General features: G+C 60.7%; 2 protein-coding genes and 1 long non-coding RNA gene across 7 annotated transcripts in view; 1 reads left to right on the forward strand and 2 right to left on the reverse strand.

Moving 5' to 3' along the window:
- Nucleotides 1-184: 184 nt before the first annotated feature.
- Nucleotides 185-13,344, reverse strand: HSD17B14 (hydroxysteroid 17-beta dehydrogenase 14). Of its 5 annotated transcripts, XM_058280545.2 has the most exons (10): nucleotides 13,043-13,177; nucleotides 12,518-12,556; nucleotides 12,319-12,401; nucleotides 11,362-11,428; nucleotides 9,866-9,957; nucleotides 2,012-2,116; nucleotides 1,627-1,694; nucleotides 1,404-1,500; nucleotides 1,200-1,315; nucleotides 185-978 (listed from the first exon to the last, which is right to left on the reverse strand). In XM_058280545.2, the coding sequence occupies exons 1-10, from the start codon at nucleotides 13,128-13,130 to the stop codon at nucleotides 972-974; spliced, it is 762 nt and encodes a 253-aa protein (XP_058136528.1). In that variant the 5' UTR covers nucleotides 13,131-13,177; the 3' UTR covers nucleotides 185-971. The 5 variants fall into 5 exon arrangements, with proteins under 5 accessions (XP_058136528.1, XP_004448175.1, XP_058136527.1 ...); XM_004448118.5 differs by lacking the exon at nucleotides 185-978 and having other exon boundaries at nucleotides 1,000-1,315; XM_058280544.2 differs by lacking the exons at nucleotides 185-978; nucleotides 12,518-12,556; nucleotides 13,043-13,177 and adding an exon at nucleotides 13,179-13,344 and having other exon boundaries at nucleotides 1,000-1,315.
- On the forward strand, nucleotides 10,281-15,490 carry LOC131274376 (uncharacterized). The gene is made up of 3 exons (XR_011646390.1): nucleotides 10,281-11,446; nucleotides 12,080-14,386; nucleotides 14,455-15,490. It is a non-coding gene; the product is annotated as an uncharacterized lncRNA (long non-coding RNA).
- Nucleotides 13,733-15,502, reverse strand: part of PLEKHA4 (pleckstrin homology domain containing A4) — a 26,763-nt gene continuing 24,993 nt past the window's right edge. Inside the window, 2 exon segments of the mRNA XM_058280540.2 lie at nucleotides 13,733-14,130; nucleotides 14,985-15,097. Of these exon segments, the coding sequence (XP_058136523.1) occupies nucleotides 13,868-14,130; nucleotides 14,985-15,097 (376 nt within the window). The 3' untranslated portion in view covers nucleotides 13,733-13,867.

Consider the following 15,502-nt stretch of genomic DNA (forward strand, 5'->3'; position numbering starts at 1 on the left):
CCCAATTTCAGCGCCCCCCCCCCCCAGACAGAGTTAGCCAGTGTAGTCCCTCGGGAACCCTCTCATCGCTAGCAATTCAAATCTGCGCCAGTGCTCCCTCTATCGTGGCTCTCAGTCGCTGTACCCCCAAATCCTTCCGTGGCCAGTCCCCCAAGCTCCTGTTCTTGGGTTACTGTGACCTCAAAAGTCTTGTGCCTGCTCTATCCTCAGAATCCGGGTCCTAGAAATTCTCCCCTGGGACACTTTGCCCAAAAAATTCCGCCCCCAAAGCCGGTCCCGGGCTCACAGGCCCATCCCTAAATGTCACAGCGCGCAGCAGCCAAGAAAAGGAATCTTCTCCCGCAGAGTCCGCGGTTTGCCTTTCCTCCTCCTCCTCGGCCCCGGCACCCCGCCCCTGCCCTGGCCGCGAGCTTTGGGGGCGGTGCCTACGGGCCGCCCCCGCCCCCGCCGCGGCCAATCAGCGGCTGCCGCACACACCCCCGCCGCGGCCAATCCGCAGTCGCCCTGCAGCTCCACCCCCGCACCTGGGGGGCCTTCAGCCCGAGCCCGCCCCGCTCCCCACCTGCGGGCATCAGGGTCCGCGCGCCGCCCGCAGCCCCCTCCGCCCTCCGACCCAGGAGTCAAGCCCTCATGCCCCTCCTCCCTCGGACCCTGGAGGCTCAGGCCTCAGGCTCTCCTCCCCTCCTGAGAGTTTGGTGCCCGCCGGCTCCTTCTCCCCAGGTAGGAGGTCACAGCTCCTTTCCCTAAGGGCCAAGAATAAAGTGGAGGCCCTTTCGCTTCTCCTCCATTATCCCCTAATTAGCACTCAATTGACGTCCCCAGCGAGCCAAGTAATTTGCGTGGGTGCAGCTCAGCCTCTCCCAAGGGCTCCAGGCCAGCTGGGCCAGCGCCTCCCGTAGGGCCTGCGAGCCCCATTCTCTCTCATGGCCTCGCCAAAAGTCTGCGGTGGTCCTGGTGCAGCTGGACTGACATCAAGAGCTGAAAATAAATGTAAGGACATTCTCCTGGCTGCAAACTGCTTTTATGGGGCCCCGGGAGGTGGTTGGGCCCGTTTGGAAGTGGGCTGAGAGTCTAAGGGTTTGGGGGCTGCCCCTGGGAGGGTGGAGGGTCCCAGGCAGGGAGGCGGCCCAAGAGGGGACGTGGGAAATCAGGAAGGGATGGTTCCAGGGAGGGCCTCCCGACTGGCCTTGCTCCCGTACCCCAGCTCTGCACCCCCCGTTACAAAGAGCTCGATGCCGGTGCAGAAGGAGGCCTCGGCCGCCAGGAACACGGCTGCGGCCCCCACCTCGGCTGGCTGGCCCATGCGGCCCAGGGGCTGCGAGAGAAGAGGGCAAGAGGGTAGTGGCGGGGAGCCCGCACCTGAGCCACCCCCAGACCTCCTGGACCTGGGGCCCCACTCCCACCTGGGCCAGCGTGCCCTCCCGGACTGCAGCAGCTGGGTCGGGCGTAGAGGCTGCCAGCTCTTTCCACAGCGGGGTCCAAATGTTTCCTGGGGAGATACTGGGGGAAGGGGGAGAGAGGATCAGGGTGGTGTCCATCCCAAACTCTTGGCTCTCGAGCTTGCTCTTGATTCTCCCACCTGACGCACTCCCAGTCTTCCCAGGCTGCATCTCCAGATCTGCTCACCAGTTGACGCGGACGCCATATTGACTCTCGTCCAAGGCCAAGGCCTTGGTCAAGGCGGTGACTGCCCCCTGCAGGAAGCGAATGGGACAGGGGAGAGAGTGCAGTTCAGGCCAGGTGCCGGGCCCTCTCCCCGCCTCCCCTGCCAAGGGCCATCATGCAGGGGCATAGCGTGGCCCAGCCAGGCCCTCCCCGTGGGCTCTTCTTGGGAGATACTCGGAGCTTAGCAACCTGGCCCTGGTGCTCTGGGTTGAATCTGGGAGCCGGAAGGGGACCCCACCCCCCATCCCCCCACTCCCAGCCTGAGACTCCTACAGAGTCTGGCCCCAGGGCTGAGGCCCGTGTGGGACCAGGCAGGGAAGGCGAGAAGGGGCGGAGGCTGGTGTACCTTGGTGGCCACATAGGGAGCGGCCTGGGACTGGCCAATGGCCCCGACCAGGCTGGAGATGTTGATGACGTTGCCCTGGCTCCGGCGCAGGTGAGGGAGGGCGAGCTAGGGAGGTGGGGCGGAGAGTGAGCCGGCAGGCTGTGGGAGTTCCCCAGCCAGCAGGTGCCGGCTTCATCTAGGTGCTGGAGGGACAGCGCCCGGAGCCCCGAACTCACGTCCCTTCTTCACCAGAGGGTCTCTCCCCTCTCAGGGTCCCTTCCCCCCCACCCCGCTTTGGTCTCTGTCCCCCTCTCTCTGGTCTTTGCATTTTTCTGAAACCCCCGTCCCTCTCAAGACTGTAAAACGCAGGCCACCCAGACACTGCACATCCTGCAAAACAGGAAGAAGCTCCCGGCTCCAGGGAGGGGGAGCTCTGTACTCAGAGTACAGCTTGGGAGGCTTCTGAAGCACACCCCGTTTTCGCCAACTCCTCCCCTGCACCTCCCTGGCTACCCGGTGGTCTCTAAACTCTCTTCCGTCCTGTTCTTTCCACACAGGACCTCAGACAGGCAAGACCTGTTCCTGCCACTAACGATTAAGGAGTGAGCCAAAGCCAGTTCCCCCGGGGGATCTCAGAACCGGAATCCCCCTGGAGCCCTCTTCCTGGTTCCCTTTTCCCTCGTGCTTCCTCCTGCCCACATGCCAAAACAGTTCCCTTACTGCCAGAAGGCAAAAACCCAGGAGGGCCAGCCCAAACGCTGTTTTGTTTTCTTTCCTCACCAGCACTAAGATGGCACATAGTGGGTGCTCAGTCCATAGCTTCTGAGTGAACGCACACGTGCTTGGCTGGTTCTCAGCTCATTAAATCCTCATAAGCACCCTCCGAGGTCCAATCTTAGCCCCACTTCACAGCTGAGATGGGGTGGGGAGGGGAGTGCTCAGGTGACACGTGACCGCCGCAGTGTCTGCAGCCCCGGCAAGCTGAGGTCAGAGCCCATCAACACGTGAGAATTTATGACAAGGCCATGTAAGGCCAGGTGGCGGCCAGCTGCGGCGACGTGGGCCTGGGGCGGGGACTCCCTCTGCCCTGGAAACCACACCCCGCCCCTTTTCTCCTCCTAGTCATCCTCGGTCCCTGCCCTGTGACTTCTTAATTCCCGCCCACCGCGTCCAGCAGAGCGTCCAGGCAGCGCGCGGGTCCCAGGCTTCCTCCAGCCCCGGCCACGCCGCTGGTGCTCAACTAATATTGGTCCCGCCTCCCCGTGGCCTCCCCCGCCCTCCCCCGCATTCCTTGCCTGGCGTCTCCCTTCCCAAGGCCACTCAACGCCTCTGTGCAGTGACATTGAGGACGGACGGGAGGATGGGCTGGACGCGTGTCTGCCCGGCTCCCCCACCCCCCGACCCCAGTCCGGGAGCCTCTGCCAGACCCGCTTCCCCTAAAAGCCGGGACTCTGGGCCTGCTGCTCCTTCTCCCCGTGCTGCGTGCATTTCCCCGCCAGCGTGGCCAAGTGTCCCTCCAGAATCCCCTCCGGAAGCCGGGCAGCTCCATCCCAACGTCCCCCCTGACAATTCACCCCGCTGTCTCCTCTGAAAGCCGCCCTCCCCCTGGGTTACCACCTTGGAGCATGGCACGCACTCCCCGCCCCCCAGCTTTGCCGCCAGAGAGCAGAGCCTTCCCGAGCCCCAGCCAACTGGTTCTCTCCAGTTCCTCCATTCGTTGGACAAACATGACCTATTGGGTGCCAGGCGCTGGGGGAACCCAAGCTAAACACAGGTGTGATCACAGGACTGCGACTGTGTTAAAAATTCTAATCTGAATCAGATCTGTAGACGAGCCCAAACGTGGTGCCGGTGGTGTTCTCGTCCCGGTCCCGGTTTTGAAAATCTTATTGTGACAGTTTGTGTTTTCAGGAAATACACTCAAGTGCCTGAGAATAAAGGGGAGACCTGTCTGCCACGTACTGCCAAACAGTACAGGCAGGAAGATAGACGATGATGATAGATCGATCAGTAGATGAAAGATTGACAGGAATAAAGCAAATGTGGCAAAATATGAATGGGGAATCTGGGTATACGGGAATTCTCTGTACTATTCTTGCAACTTTTCTGTACGCCTTAAATTATGTCAACATTAAAAGTTTAAATTGGTGGTACCTACGAAGATCTTACTGGTTAAATTATACCATGTCCCGGTGGGGGCGGCAGGAGATGAACAGAACAACTTTAGCACCAGGTTAGAATTGCGGAGGCTGGAGGTGGGGCTGGGGGTGTGTCTCTCGTTTCCAAAAGTTACGTCCTGCCCCAGGGCCCTTGCACACCCTCTTCTAGCCGAGGGAAGCACCCTGTGCCCTACTTCTCCACTTCCCTTCAGTCCAGCTCAGAGCTCACCTTTTCCCTTCTGTTTCTTGCAGGTGCCCTAAGCCAACGCATATTGCACAGATCTCAAACTGACTGAAACTCTTTGGAGCAAGGTTCATGAGAAATCATAGCTTGAGAGGGTAAACTCTGAGCCAGGAAGCTGCTCTGAGGACGCTGTGGCTAATTCCTCATTTACTCTCCTCCTCAACCACCCTGTGAACTAGGGACTCTTAGTAGCCCCCTTTTTACAGATCAGCAAACAAGCTCAGAGAGGTTGTGACTTGCTCCATTAGCAAGTAACAGAACCGACTCAGGCCGGCTGGCCCCAGAATCTAGGTCCTTAACTTCCGGGCGAGGCTGCGGTTTGAGCCGTTCCCATGTCACAGGGTCAGAGAGAGGTGGACACCGGGGTACAAGGGAGAGCTGGGCCCTATTTAGCACACTGTCACCTCCGGAGAAACCAGGCGTGCCAATATTCAGGGCAATCTCTCTCCTTTTAAACGGGGGACACTCGCGCACTGGGTAAGCGCCTCACAGGCTGTGGCTGGTGTGTCGTCCGGCTTGCTGGTGTAAGTGCGGGGCCACCTTACAAGGCCAGCAGGAGCTGGGCCAGCAGCCGGGGCTCAACGGCCGAGCAGGGCGCTGCCCAAGGCCACTCCAACCGGTAGGACTTCAGGTCAGCACGGCCTGGGGACCCCTGAGCTTCCCCCAGCCGGCACGCTGAGGACCTCTCCACCGCCTCCCTTGTCTGTCTACACTCGCTCCCCAGTATACACTCTTCCAGCCTCCAGCCAGACCCCGCCCCTCGCTCCAGATCCACTAATCCCACCCTCGCCTGCCATTCCCACGTGGCCGTCTGGTGGGGTCTAGCACTCAACACGGAGGGAGGCCCAGACCTGCTCCTCCTGTGCCCCCCCCAGGTAGGTCCTGCCAGTTGCTGGAGGTGGAGGAGGGGGAACAAGTAAACCAAAAAATCCCACGCCCTTCCTTTTCGCACCTGCCCCCACATCTGGCCCATGAGGAAATCCTGGCCACTCGAACTTGACCTTGAAAACTAGATCCAGAAGCTGACCACATCTCGCCGCATCCGTGGCGTCTCTCCCGGTCTGCTCTGATCCACCTTCCCCTCCCGCCGGGACCACCACGGCCTCAGCGCTGGGCCCCCGCAGTCTGTTCCCCCACTCGGCCGCGGAGGGCGCAGGCTCCCACTTACAGCGCTCACATCTCTGCTCAGAAGCCTCCAGAGGCTCCAGTCCCGAAAGCAAGCCTCCCCGCGGCCCACGAGGCGCCGCCCGTTCCGACCCCTTCTGTCCCCACCTCTGCCCTGGCCACACTCCCTCTCGCTCACTCAGCTTCAGCCACGCCTGCCTCCTCACAGCTCTTCCCGTGCGGCAGGTACGCTTCCACCCAGGGCCTTTGCACTGACTGTTTCCCTAGACAGAGGTCTGGACGGCTCTTCCACAGACACCTTGTAACTGAGAGTTAAGAATTAACTAGGTATTATGATTACTGAATCATTATATATATGCTTTTTTTCTAACTTTTCAAATATAAGAGAGCCAAAAGTTAATAATACCTGAAATTACTGAAACTCTAGATTGGTCCCACCCATGTTTATAGTTATTCCAAACTAGGCTCATCCTTGTGTATATTTGCTATATATATATTTCGTAAAGATTTTTTATTTATTTCTCTCCCCTTACCCACCCCCCCAGTTGTCTGCTCTCCATGTCCATTCACTGTGTGTTCCTCTGTGACCACTTCTATCCTTATAGCGATACCGGGAATCTGTGTTTCCCTTTTGTTGCATCATCTTGTTGTGTCAGCTCTCCATATGTGTGGCACCATTCCTGGGCAGGCTGCACTTTCTTTTGCGCTGGGCGGCTCTCCTTACGGGGCGCACTCCTTGCGCGTGGGGCTCCCCTACGCAGGGGACACCCCTGTGTGGCACGGCACTCCTTGTGCACATCAGCACTGCACATGGGCCAGCTCCACATGGGTCAAGGAGGCCCGGGGTTTGAACCGCAGACCTCCCATGTGGTAGGCGGACACCCAATCCATTGGGCCAAGGCCGCTTCCCATGCTATATATTTTTTTAAATTTATTTTATTTACTTCTCCCCACCTCCTCATTGTTTGCATTCCCTGTGTCTGTTCGTTGTGTGCTTGTCTTCCTTTTAGGAGGCACCAGGAACGGAACTGGGACCTCCCATGTGATAGGCAGGAGCTCAATCGCTTGTGCCACATCCGCTTCCCTATGTTTGCTATTGTAATGGTAACCACTTCACCTCCCTTTTTTGATCCATAAAAACCCTACACTCCTCAAACTCAGGGGAAGATTTTAGGTCCTTCGACCATCTGAGCTCCTTTCTATGGCAATAAACTTTCTCTTTGAAACCCAGATGTCTCAGGAATTGGTGGAGGCTTATCGGGCAAAGAACCCTGCTTTTGCTAGTAACAACCCGGGGCCTTGCCTCAAATGAAGCTGTCCCTCACCTCCTTGTTTAAAGAGCACACGTACACCTTTTTTTTAAGGCCTCATCCGGTAAAGATACACGCTGAATTATTTATGGGTGAAATAACATGATGTCTGGGATTTGCTTTAAAATACTCCAGGAAGAAAAAAGGGAGGGCCTACGAGAGACGAGAACCGCAGAACACGGATCACCGTGGGCGCTGGGTGGCGGGCACACGCGGTTCAGCTCACAAGTGTCTGCTTTTCGTCTGCTTGGAAAATGCCACGAGGAGAAAAGTCCCTGAGAGCATATTCGCGTACACATCACTCTTTCTCCCCTGACTTCCCTTCGTTGTTTTTGTTCACAGCATTTATCATTGTATGATAAATGTACTTGTTTATACCCGTCTCCTCCCCAGAATGTCAGCGCCCCAAGACGGCGGCTGGGCTCTGTTTTATTTGCCGTTTTAGGCTCAGGGCTTGGCACACCGATGGTGCTAAATGTTAATAAATAATTATTGAATGCATGAAAAGTGCTATGAAGAAAATAAAGATGGGGAAGCGGACTTGGCCCAGTGGTTAGGGCGTCCGTCTACCACATGGGAGGTCTGCGGTTCAAACCCCGGGCCTCCTTGACCCGTGCGCAGCTGGCCCTTGCGCAGTGCTGATGCGCGCAGGGAGTGCCCTGCCACGCAGGGGTGTCCCCCGCGTAGGGGAGCCCCACGCGCAAGGAGTGCGCCCCATAAGAAGAGCCGCCCAGCGCGAAAGAAAGTGCAGCCTGCCCAGGAATGGCGCTGCCCACACGGAGAGCTGACACAGCAAGATGACGCAACAGAAAGAAACACAGATTCCCGTGCCGCTGACAACAACAGAAGCGGACAAGGAAGACGCAGCAAATAGACACAGAACAGACAACTGGGCCGGGGGAGAGAAGGGGAGAGAAATAAATAATAAATAAATAAATAAATCGAGGGGAGGGGAGGGGAGGGGAGGGGAGGGGAGGGGAGGGGAGGGGAGGGAGGAGCTGGTGTTGTAGAAAACATGTGTCACGCCTGCAGCTGGAGGCAACTGACAGAAACCCCGCGGGGTCCCTCTGAGGTCTTGCCCTGAGCAGATGAATTGGGGTCCACACAGAGGCGGTCATGAGGGAAAGCAGGTCTATCAGCGCCAGTGGAAGGACAGAAGACAGGGGTGTCTCGAACCTGCCTTCCTGATCGAGGCGTTTAGAGTTTTCATGGCTTCCAACAGGGGAGGGCGATGGCCACCATCCCAATCCTGAGTCTACACGAGGATGAGCCTAGCTTGCCGTAACTAAGCAAAGGCGAAGCCAGTTTAGCAGGACCATCACAAGATGGGTATGCACAAGGGTGGAGCTGGTCTAGAGGAACCATGAGGAGGGGGCAGTCCAGTTTAGAATGATCACCATGATAGCAAGTCTTAATTAAAAACAAAAAAGCAAAAAAAAAGAAGGAAAAAATGACCCTATGGGGAAGTGGATGTGGCTCAAACGATTGAGCTCCCACCTACCACATGGGAGGTCCCGGGTGCGGTTCCCGGTAACTCCTGGAGAAGATGAGCAAGACAGCAAGCTGGCACGACGGGCTGGCATGGCAAGCTGACACAACATGATGCAACAAGGAGACTCAAAGAGGAAAGACAATGAGAGACACAACAAAGCAGGGAATTGAGGTGGCTCAAGCAACTGGGTGCCTCTCTCTCACATGGGAGGTTCCAGGGAAAGTTCCCAGTGCCTCCTGAAGAGAAGACAAATGGTCAGCGAGTGCACACAACAAGGGGGAGAGGAATAAGTAAATAAAATAAATCTTTAAGAAACAAATGTCCCTATGGGAGCCGACGGAGCTCCAGTGGTTGAGCGCCTGCTTCCCATGTAAGAGGGCCCATGTTTGATTCCTGGTACCTCCTAAAAACAAACAAAAAAACTGGAAAAACCGACTCACACTGGGGAGTAGCTATAGCTCAGTGGTTGAGCACCCCTTCCCATGTACAAGTTCAATTCCTGGTACCTCCTTTAAAAAACAAAAAGTGACCCTTTACAAGGGAGAGGGCATTTAGCCAGGTTCAGGAATTTCAGGTATCAACTTTCGGCTCTCCTACGATGTAGCGGAAAAGCAAGAAAAAGCACGGGCATAGCGTTTCAGCAATCATAATCCTGTTAATATGTTAATCCCCGACTCTCGGCGCGTGTCAGCCTTTGTTTTCATTTCAAAACGAGCTGGGCACTTCTGTTTATCAGCTTAGCAACTAAAAGGGTTTTCACGTGAGTGACGGAGGACAGGCCTGCGCCAGGCCAGAGCCCGGAGTGGGCAGAAAGCAGACAGGGGCTACGTGTGAACCGCTGGGCTCACAGCCTTGGCCCCGACGGCCAGGACGAGCTTCTCGGAGGCGGTGGCCCTTGCACGAGAGGAGCTGGGAGCCCGTTACAGGAGGGCTTTCCGGGCGGCGGGAGCCGCGTCTGGGTGAAGTCCCTCCTCCCAGGCCCTCAACTCCTTGTCTGGTGATGTCCCCTTGAAAAGGGGACAGGGGTAGAATCTGGACCTGGATTCCGGGGCCCCCGGGGCCTGCTCGGACTCGCCGGTCTTGGCCCCGAGCTGAGGCTGCAGCAGCCCCTCCGCGGCTTTCCCTGGCCGGGCCCGCCCTGGGCCTCCCACGTGGCAGCTCCCTCAGGACCCGTCCGTGCGCCAGGCGCAGGCGAGGGCAGGGCCTTTGGTCCTAACAGCTCTCAGGTGGACGGTGAAGCTGTAACTGCCTGTCACCGACTCCCTGCGGCCTGTCCCCGCCATGCCCCCCCCCCCCCAATTGCACCCACCACACCACTTTGGAAGGCCCTGGAAGTTTCTGGAAGGTTCTGGAAGATTCCCAAGTAGCCTGGGGTATGCAGCTCCGTGGGCAGCTTTTTCCTGGCGGTGGGAATTTGCACCCACTTATTTTCAAAGAGCAGAATTCTTTGGAATAAGGAGATCAGGCCGAGGCATAGGAAACATTTTGCTCTCAGACGAAAGGGGTCCAACAACCCAGGGGAGAAGGCTGTTCGCGGCCCCTCACCTTCGTCAAGCTGTACGTCCCCAGCAGGTTCAGCTCCAGCAGCTGGCGGAAGCCCTGGGCGGACGTCTCCTCCGGCCGCTGCGCGGGCGGGTCTAAGCAGGGGGGGACAGGTGCACGGTCAGCACGGCGCCGAGGACGTGGGGACGTGGGGGTGGCAGACAGGGGGCCGGCAGGGGAGGCAGGCCCCGGGGCCAGAGGCCTGGGGCGACCCCCGGCCCCGGCCCCTTCCGGCTGTGGGACTTGGGAAGTCGCCTGTCCTAGGGCGCTGAGTGGTGATAACCTACTGTTCTTGGGCCTCTAAAATATTTCCCAGGCACGATTTGTACCTGACACTCTGTACCCAGATGTGTTTGTTAAACAAAGAGGCGGACTCAGGGGGCAGGGGAGGAGCGGACACATCACCAGCCAGAGGCCAAGGAGCTGGGTGCCGGGAGAGGAAGGGCAGGGGAGGAGAGAGGACGGGGGAGAGGCCCAGCCAACGGCGGCAGGGACAGAGCAGAGGCCAGGGCCCGCGGGCCGCGGCAGTCTTGCGTGACCCCCTCTAGCTGCCCCGGGCGCCTGGCCTCGCCTTCAGGGATCTTTCCAGTGTCTTCAGACCCTCTCTCCAAAGGGCCCCCGCCCCGCTTTAGTCACTCCCGCGGGTCCCCAGACGCTCTGCCTTGCCCGCCTCTGATCGGCGATTCCTCACTTAGAACGCGGCCCCCAAGAGGGCAGGAACGTTCTGTTTTGCTCACGGCTCAGTCCCCAGCCTCGAGGCCAGAACTTGGGGACACAGGAGATGCTCAGTTCATATTTGTCGAAGGGATAAGTTATGCAAAAAGGGTGAGCTAGCCCCTGCCATCTCTTTAACCCCTTAGGACAACGTGAGGAGGAAAGCGCAGCCCAGAGAGGGTGAGTGACTTGCCCAGAGTTGCCCAGCTGACAAGGGCGTCTCTACCCCGATTGCACTGGGGGGGCGCCAGTCCAACCGCGTCACCACCCTGAGCCCCGGTTGACCAAACTGAGGCATTCTTAGGACAGTCATCAAGCCGAGGGTCATGTCCCTCCAGAGCCACCACTCCAAGTCCTACAAGCCACGCACCACGCGCAGCTCCTCGCTGTCATCAGCATTTCACAGATGAGCAGACTGAGGCGACAAGACGGGCCAGTTCTGGTGAGTATAGTGAGCAAGCGGGGCAGGCTCAAGGCGGGCAGTTTACCTGGTTCAGTGCTCACACCAGCTCGCTCAGGAAACAGTTATTACTATTACTAGTATTCCCGTTGTAGAGATATGGAAACTGAGGCACAGAGAGGTGAAGAGAGGCCTGGGGGCACACAGCAGAGACAGAACAGAGGCAGGCCTGGGGGAGCCCATAACTGCTTTGTCCTGCCAACAAGGACAGGGGGGGAGGGCAAGGAAAGGGGAAACTGAGGCACAGAAGGGCATGGAGGGGAGGGCATGGAGGGGCAGCGGGTGGGGTGGCATCTTGGAGAACGGCCCCAGCCTCACGACTCACGGTGGCCGGCGTTGTTGACCACACAGTCCAGGCGACCAAAGCGGCGGACGGTCTCGGAGATCAGGGCCTGGCAGGAAAGTGTCCTGTGAGTGAACAGCGTGGGGCACCTGGGTCCCCAGAGCCAGGGGTGTCAGCGACCAGAGGACTGGGGACAGCCAGACCACCCAGGATCACAGAAGGGGCAGAGACCCAGAGGAGGGGGACGGGGACCCAGAGGGAGGGGACAGGGACCCAGAGAGAGGGGGACAGAAACACAGAGGGAGGGGGACGGGAACCCAGAGGGAGAGGGACGGAGACCCAGGGGAGGGGGATGGAGACCCAGAGGGAGGGGGACGGGGAACCAGAGAGAGGGAGACAGAACCCAGAGGGAGGGGGATGGGGATGCAGAGGGAGGGGGACGGGGACCCAGAGGGAGGGGGATGGGGATCCAGGGGAGGGGGATGGGGATCCAGGGGAGGGGGACAAGGACCCAGAGGGAGGGGGACAGGGACCCAGGAGGAGGGGGACGGGGACCCAGAGGGAGGGGACAGAGACCCAGAGGGAGGGGATGGGGACCCAGAGGGAGGGGGACGGGGACCTGGAGGGAGGGGGACAGGGACCTGGAGGGGTAGGAACAGAGACCCAGAGAGATACTGGCTAAAGGGAAGAGAGAAACCCAGTGGTGGGGGGAGTGTGGTAGAGAAGTCCCGTTTGGAGGGACTTGGTCGTTCCAATCCAGGTAACAGCCGTGACAAGAGCCAGAGGAAGTGAAGCTAAGAGAACTTCCCGGCAGAGGCGTAACCTGCCAGCAGAACCAGCAGAAGCCTTGACAAGCCACACTGGGCCGACGCCTTCAGGGATTTAGCAAGGAGAGGAGGGAAAGGAAGCGGGAACAGCACTGCCGAGGCCTCGAGGAGAAAGACGCAATCCTGAGACCATCGCACCGGCCGCGGCGCGCGGGGACGGAGCTGTCCTTACCCCCATGTCGTCCTCCCGGGTCACGTCACCGGGGATGAAGACAGTCCCAGGCAGCTCCCGCTCCAGCGCCCGGCCACAGGGCTCTGCAGGGAGAGGAGACTGGGGGCCCCGACTGCTGGCTCTGAGAGGAGCGGGCTGGGGGGCTGGACTCCCGGGTCTGAGGGCGAGGGAGCCGGGGCGAGGACTGCAGGGCTCTCACCATCCTTGTCACAAATGACCACCTGGGCTCCGCTCTCCACTGAGAGTGAGAAGGCGAGCAGGTTACCAGGCAGGACCTCGGCAGGGGCCTCTGCTGCCCCCTCGTGGCCATCCCCAGTGGGGCGGAACCCGCCCCACCCCGCTTCTCCTCGTGACCCCAGAGCCTCGTGAGGGTCTCTCGGGACAAAGGGCAGAGGCGCTGGCATCTGTTCTCCTTGGCTACTCCAGGTTCCTTCCCCGCTCCTCTACCCCCATCCCTGGGGTCCACAGGAACCCCGAAACCTGGGAGACAGCTTCCCCCAAACCACCCGTTTTGTGGCGACAATAACGGAGACCGAGGGAAGGGGGTGGCTGTCTTTGGAGACCCCGCCAAAACCTCTGGCCCGAGGCCACCGCTGAGCCCTGGCCTCGGCCTGGCGGACTGGAGAACCCTGACCCCGGGATGGAAGTCTCCTTCCCAAGGCCGCTAGCCCCCGCGCCCCTTCCCCCCGGGCCCCGGGAGCCCGCAGCCCCAGGCCCCACTCACCGAAGGCGCGCACGATCCCCGCGCCGATGCCGCGCCCGCCGCCGGTCACCACCACCACCTTCCCCGCGTAGCGCGACCCCGTCGCCATCCGCGCCCCTGTCCCCCGCCCCGGGCCTCGCTCCGCGCCCCTTCCCACCTCCCAAGTCCGGGGGCGCCGTCGGGGCCAGTCCTAAATAGGGGGCTGGATCCCGGAGGCCCGGCCCCGGGGGCGGTGCCAGGGAAGCCGAGACCTGGAAGCTGGACCCCAGCCCCTCCTCCATCAGACCCTGGAATCCGGGCCCCCAGCCCCTCCTCCGTCAGACCCTGGAATCCGGGCCCCCAGCCCCTCCTCCGTCAGACCCTGGAATCCGGGCCCCCAGCCCCTCCTCCATCAGACCCTGGAATCCGGGCCCCCAGCCCCTCCTCCGTCAGACCCTGGAATCCGGGCCCCCAGCCCCTCCTGCATCAGACCCTGGAATCCGGGCCCCCAGCCCCTCCTCCATCAGACCCTGGAATCCGGGCCCCCAGCCCCTCCTCCCTCAGACCCGGGCGTCCCGGCCTCCCTCCTCCTTCTGACCCAGGGGTCCAGGCCCCGGCCGCTTCCACCCTCACACCCAGGAGTCAGGGTCTCTCTCAGTCTCTTCTCTCGAACCCACAAATCCAGGCCCCCACCCCCTCCTCCCTCGGACCCACAGAAAGAAAACTATTGACTGAAAGTTCAAAGTTTTAATCCGAATTGGGACAGTGCTGGGAAAGGCCAAGTTTCGGCTGCAGGAACCACCCCCCGCCCGGCCACGGGGCCCAGGCCACGCCCCCCCCTCCGATTGGCTGCCGCGCGCGGGCGGGTCAGAAGCTGGACTGCAGCAGAGTGACGCGCAGAGGCCACGCCCCCTCGGCCGCCGCCAGCGCGGGGGGCGTGGCCTCGGAGTCCCATGTGGGGTCCCAGGGGGCGGGGCCTCCGCCGTGCCCACCGCCCGGACTCGAGGACCCCACCGGGTGCGAATTCGCCGCCAGAGGAGATCTTGGGGGAGACGTCAGCCGGGGCGTGAGGTCCGGCGGCGGCGGCGGCGCGAGGGGAAGGGGTTCTCCCCGGGCATCCAGATTTCCACCTGGAGGATGAGCGGGGGCTGAGAATGGCCAACCTCGGGGCGCAGGGGTCCAGCCCAGCCCCTCCTCCCTCAGACCCGGGGTCCAGGCCCAGCCCCTCCTCCCCTGACCCGGGGGTCCAGGCCCAGCCCCTCCTCCCCTGACCCGGGGGTCCAGGCCCAGCCCCTCCTCCCCTGACCCGGGGGTCCAGGCCCAGCCCCTCCTCCCCTGACCCGGGGGTCCAGGCCCAGCCCCTCCTCCCTCAGACCAGGGGTCCGGGCCCAGCCCCTCCTCCCTCAGACCAGGGGTCCGGGCCCAGCCCCTCCTCCCCTGACCCCGGGGTCCAGGCCCAGCCCCTCCTCCCCTGACTTGGGGGTCCAGGCCCAGCCCTCCTCCCTCAGACCAGGGGTCCAGGCCCAGCCCCTCCTCCCCTGACCCGGGGGTCCAGGCCCAGCCCCTCCTCCCTCAGACTAGGGGTCCAGGCCCAGCTCCTCCTCCCTCAGACTATGGGTCCAGGCCCAGCCCTCCTCCCCTGACTTGGGGGTCCAGGCCCAGCCCTCCTCCCTCAGACCAGGGGTCCAGGCCCAGCCCCTCCTCCCTCAGACTAGGGGTCCAGGCCCAGCCCCTCCTCCCTCAGACTAGGGGTCCGGGCCCAGCCCTGCTCCCCTGACTCGGGGGTCCAGGCCCAGCCCTCCTCCCACCCTGGCGTCCGCGCACGCTCCCTCTTGCCTGGGAGCTAGGATTCCCAAGGCCCAGCCCTTTCCTCACCAAGAACAAAAGCCCGCGGCCTGCAGCCCCCTCCTCACCAGGACCTAGGATTCCCGACCTCCCACCCCCTCTTCCCTAAAACGCGCCAGTCCAGGTCCCCACCCATCACCTGTCATCATTCTGTGCCACTGTGACGCCTCAGCGGCCAGGGCTTGGGAGAGGCTGAGGACCCGCTCACGGTGACCTTCGGATGTGGGCAGGTAAGGCGTGCTGTTCCTCGGACTAGGAAAAAGGGGGAGATTTTAGGTGTGGGTCCAATTAGCCTCTACGGGGAGGACGGCAGTGCCCCGCGGGGGCTTCTGGGAGCTGTAGTCCCTCTCATGGTCTCTGCAGGCCTTGGACTTGAACCCGACCTCCTCTGGCAGGGGGGCAAGGTCGGGTATCCATGATGGAGTCAGGACCAGTGCAGTTCTCACTGCGGTCAGGGCTTTCCCGTGTCCGTTCAGCACCCCAGGAACTTAGGTGTCTTCAACAACTTAGGTGTCTGGGTGCCAGCCCTGGGGACACTTTGCTAACAATACCCCACCACTGAACTGTGTACTTGAAAGCGGTTAGGATGGGAAAGGTTATTTTGTACATATATTTACACAATAAAAAATTTTAAAAATAATAATACTCCCCTCTCCT

This window comes from Dasypus novemcinctus, chromosome 18, assembly GCF_030445035.2.
Source record: "Dasypus novemcinctus isolate mDasNov1 chromosome 18, mDasNov1.1.hap2, whole genome shotgun sequence".
In the NCBI taxonomy this organism is placed as follows: Eukaryota; Metazoa; Chordata; class Mammalia; order Cingulata; family Dasypodidae; genus Dasypus; species Dasypus novemcinctus.

Excerpts from the sequence above, each read along its gene's own strand:
- HSD17B14 (XM_004448118.5), bottom strand. The coding sequence starts at position 13,130 with ATGGCGACGGGGTCGCGCTACGCGGGGAAGGTGGTGGTGGTGACCGGC. Across the intron at positions 1,501-1,626 it reads TATGGCGTCCGCGTCAACTG|TATCTCCCCAGGAAACATTT; the intron begins GTGAGCAGATCT and ends CCCTTCCCCCAG. Across the intron at positions 1,316-1,403 it reads GGGAGGGCACGCTGGCCCAG|CCCCTGGGCCGCATGGGCCA; the intron begins GTGGGAGTGGGG and ends CTTCTCTCGCAG.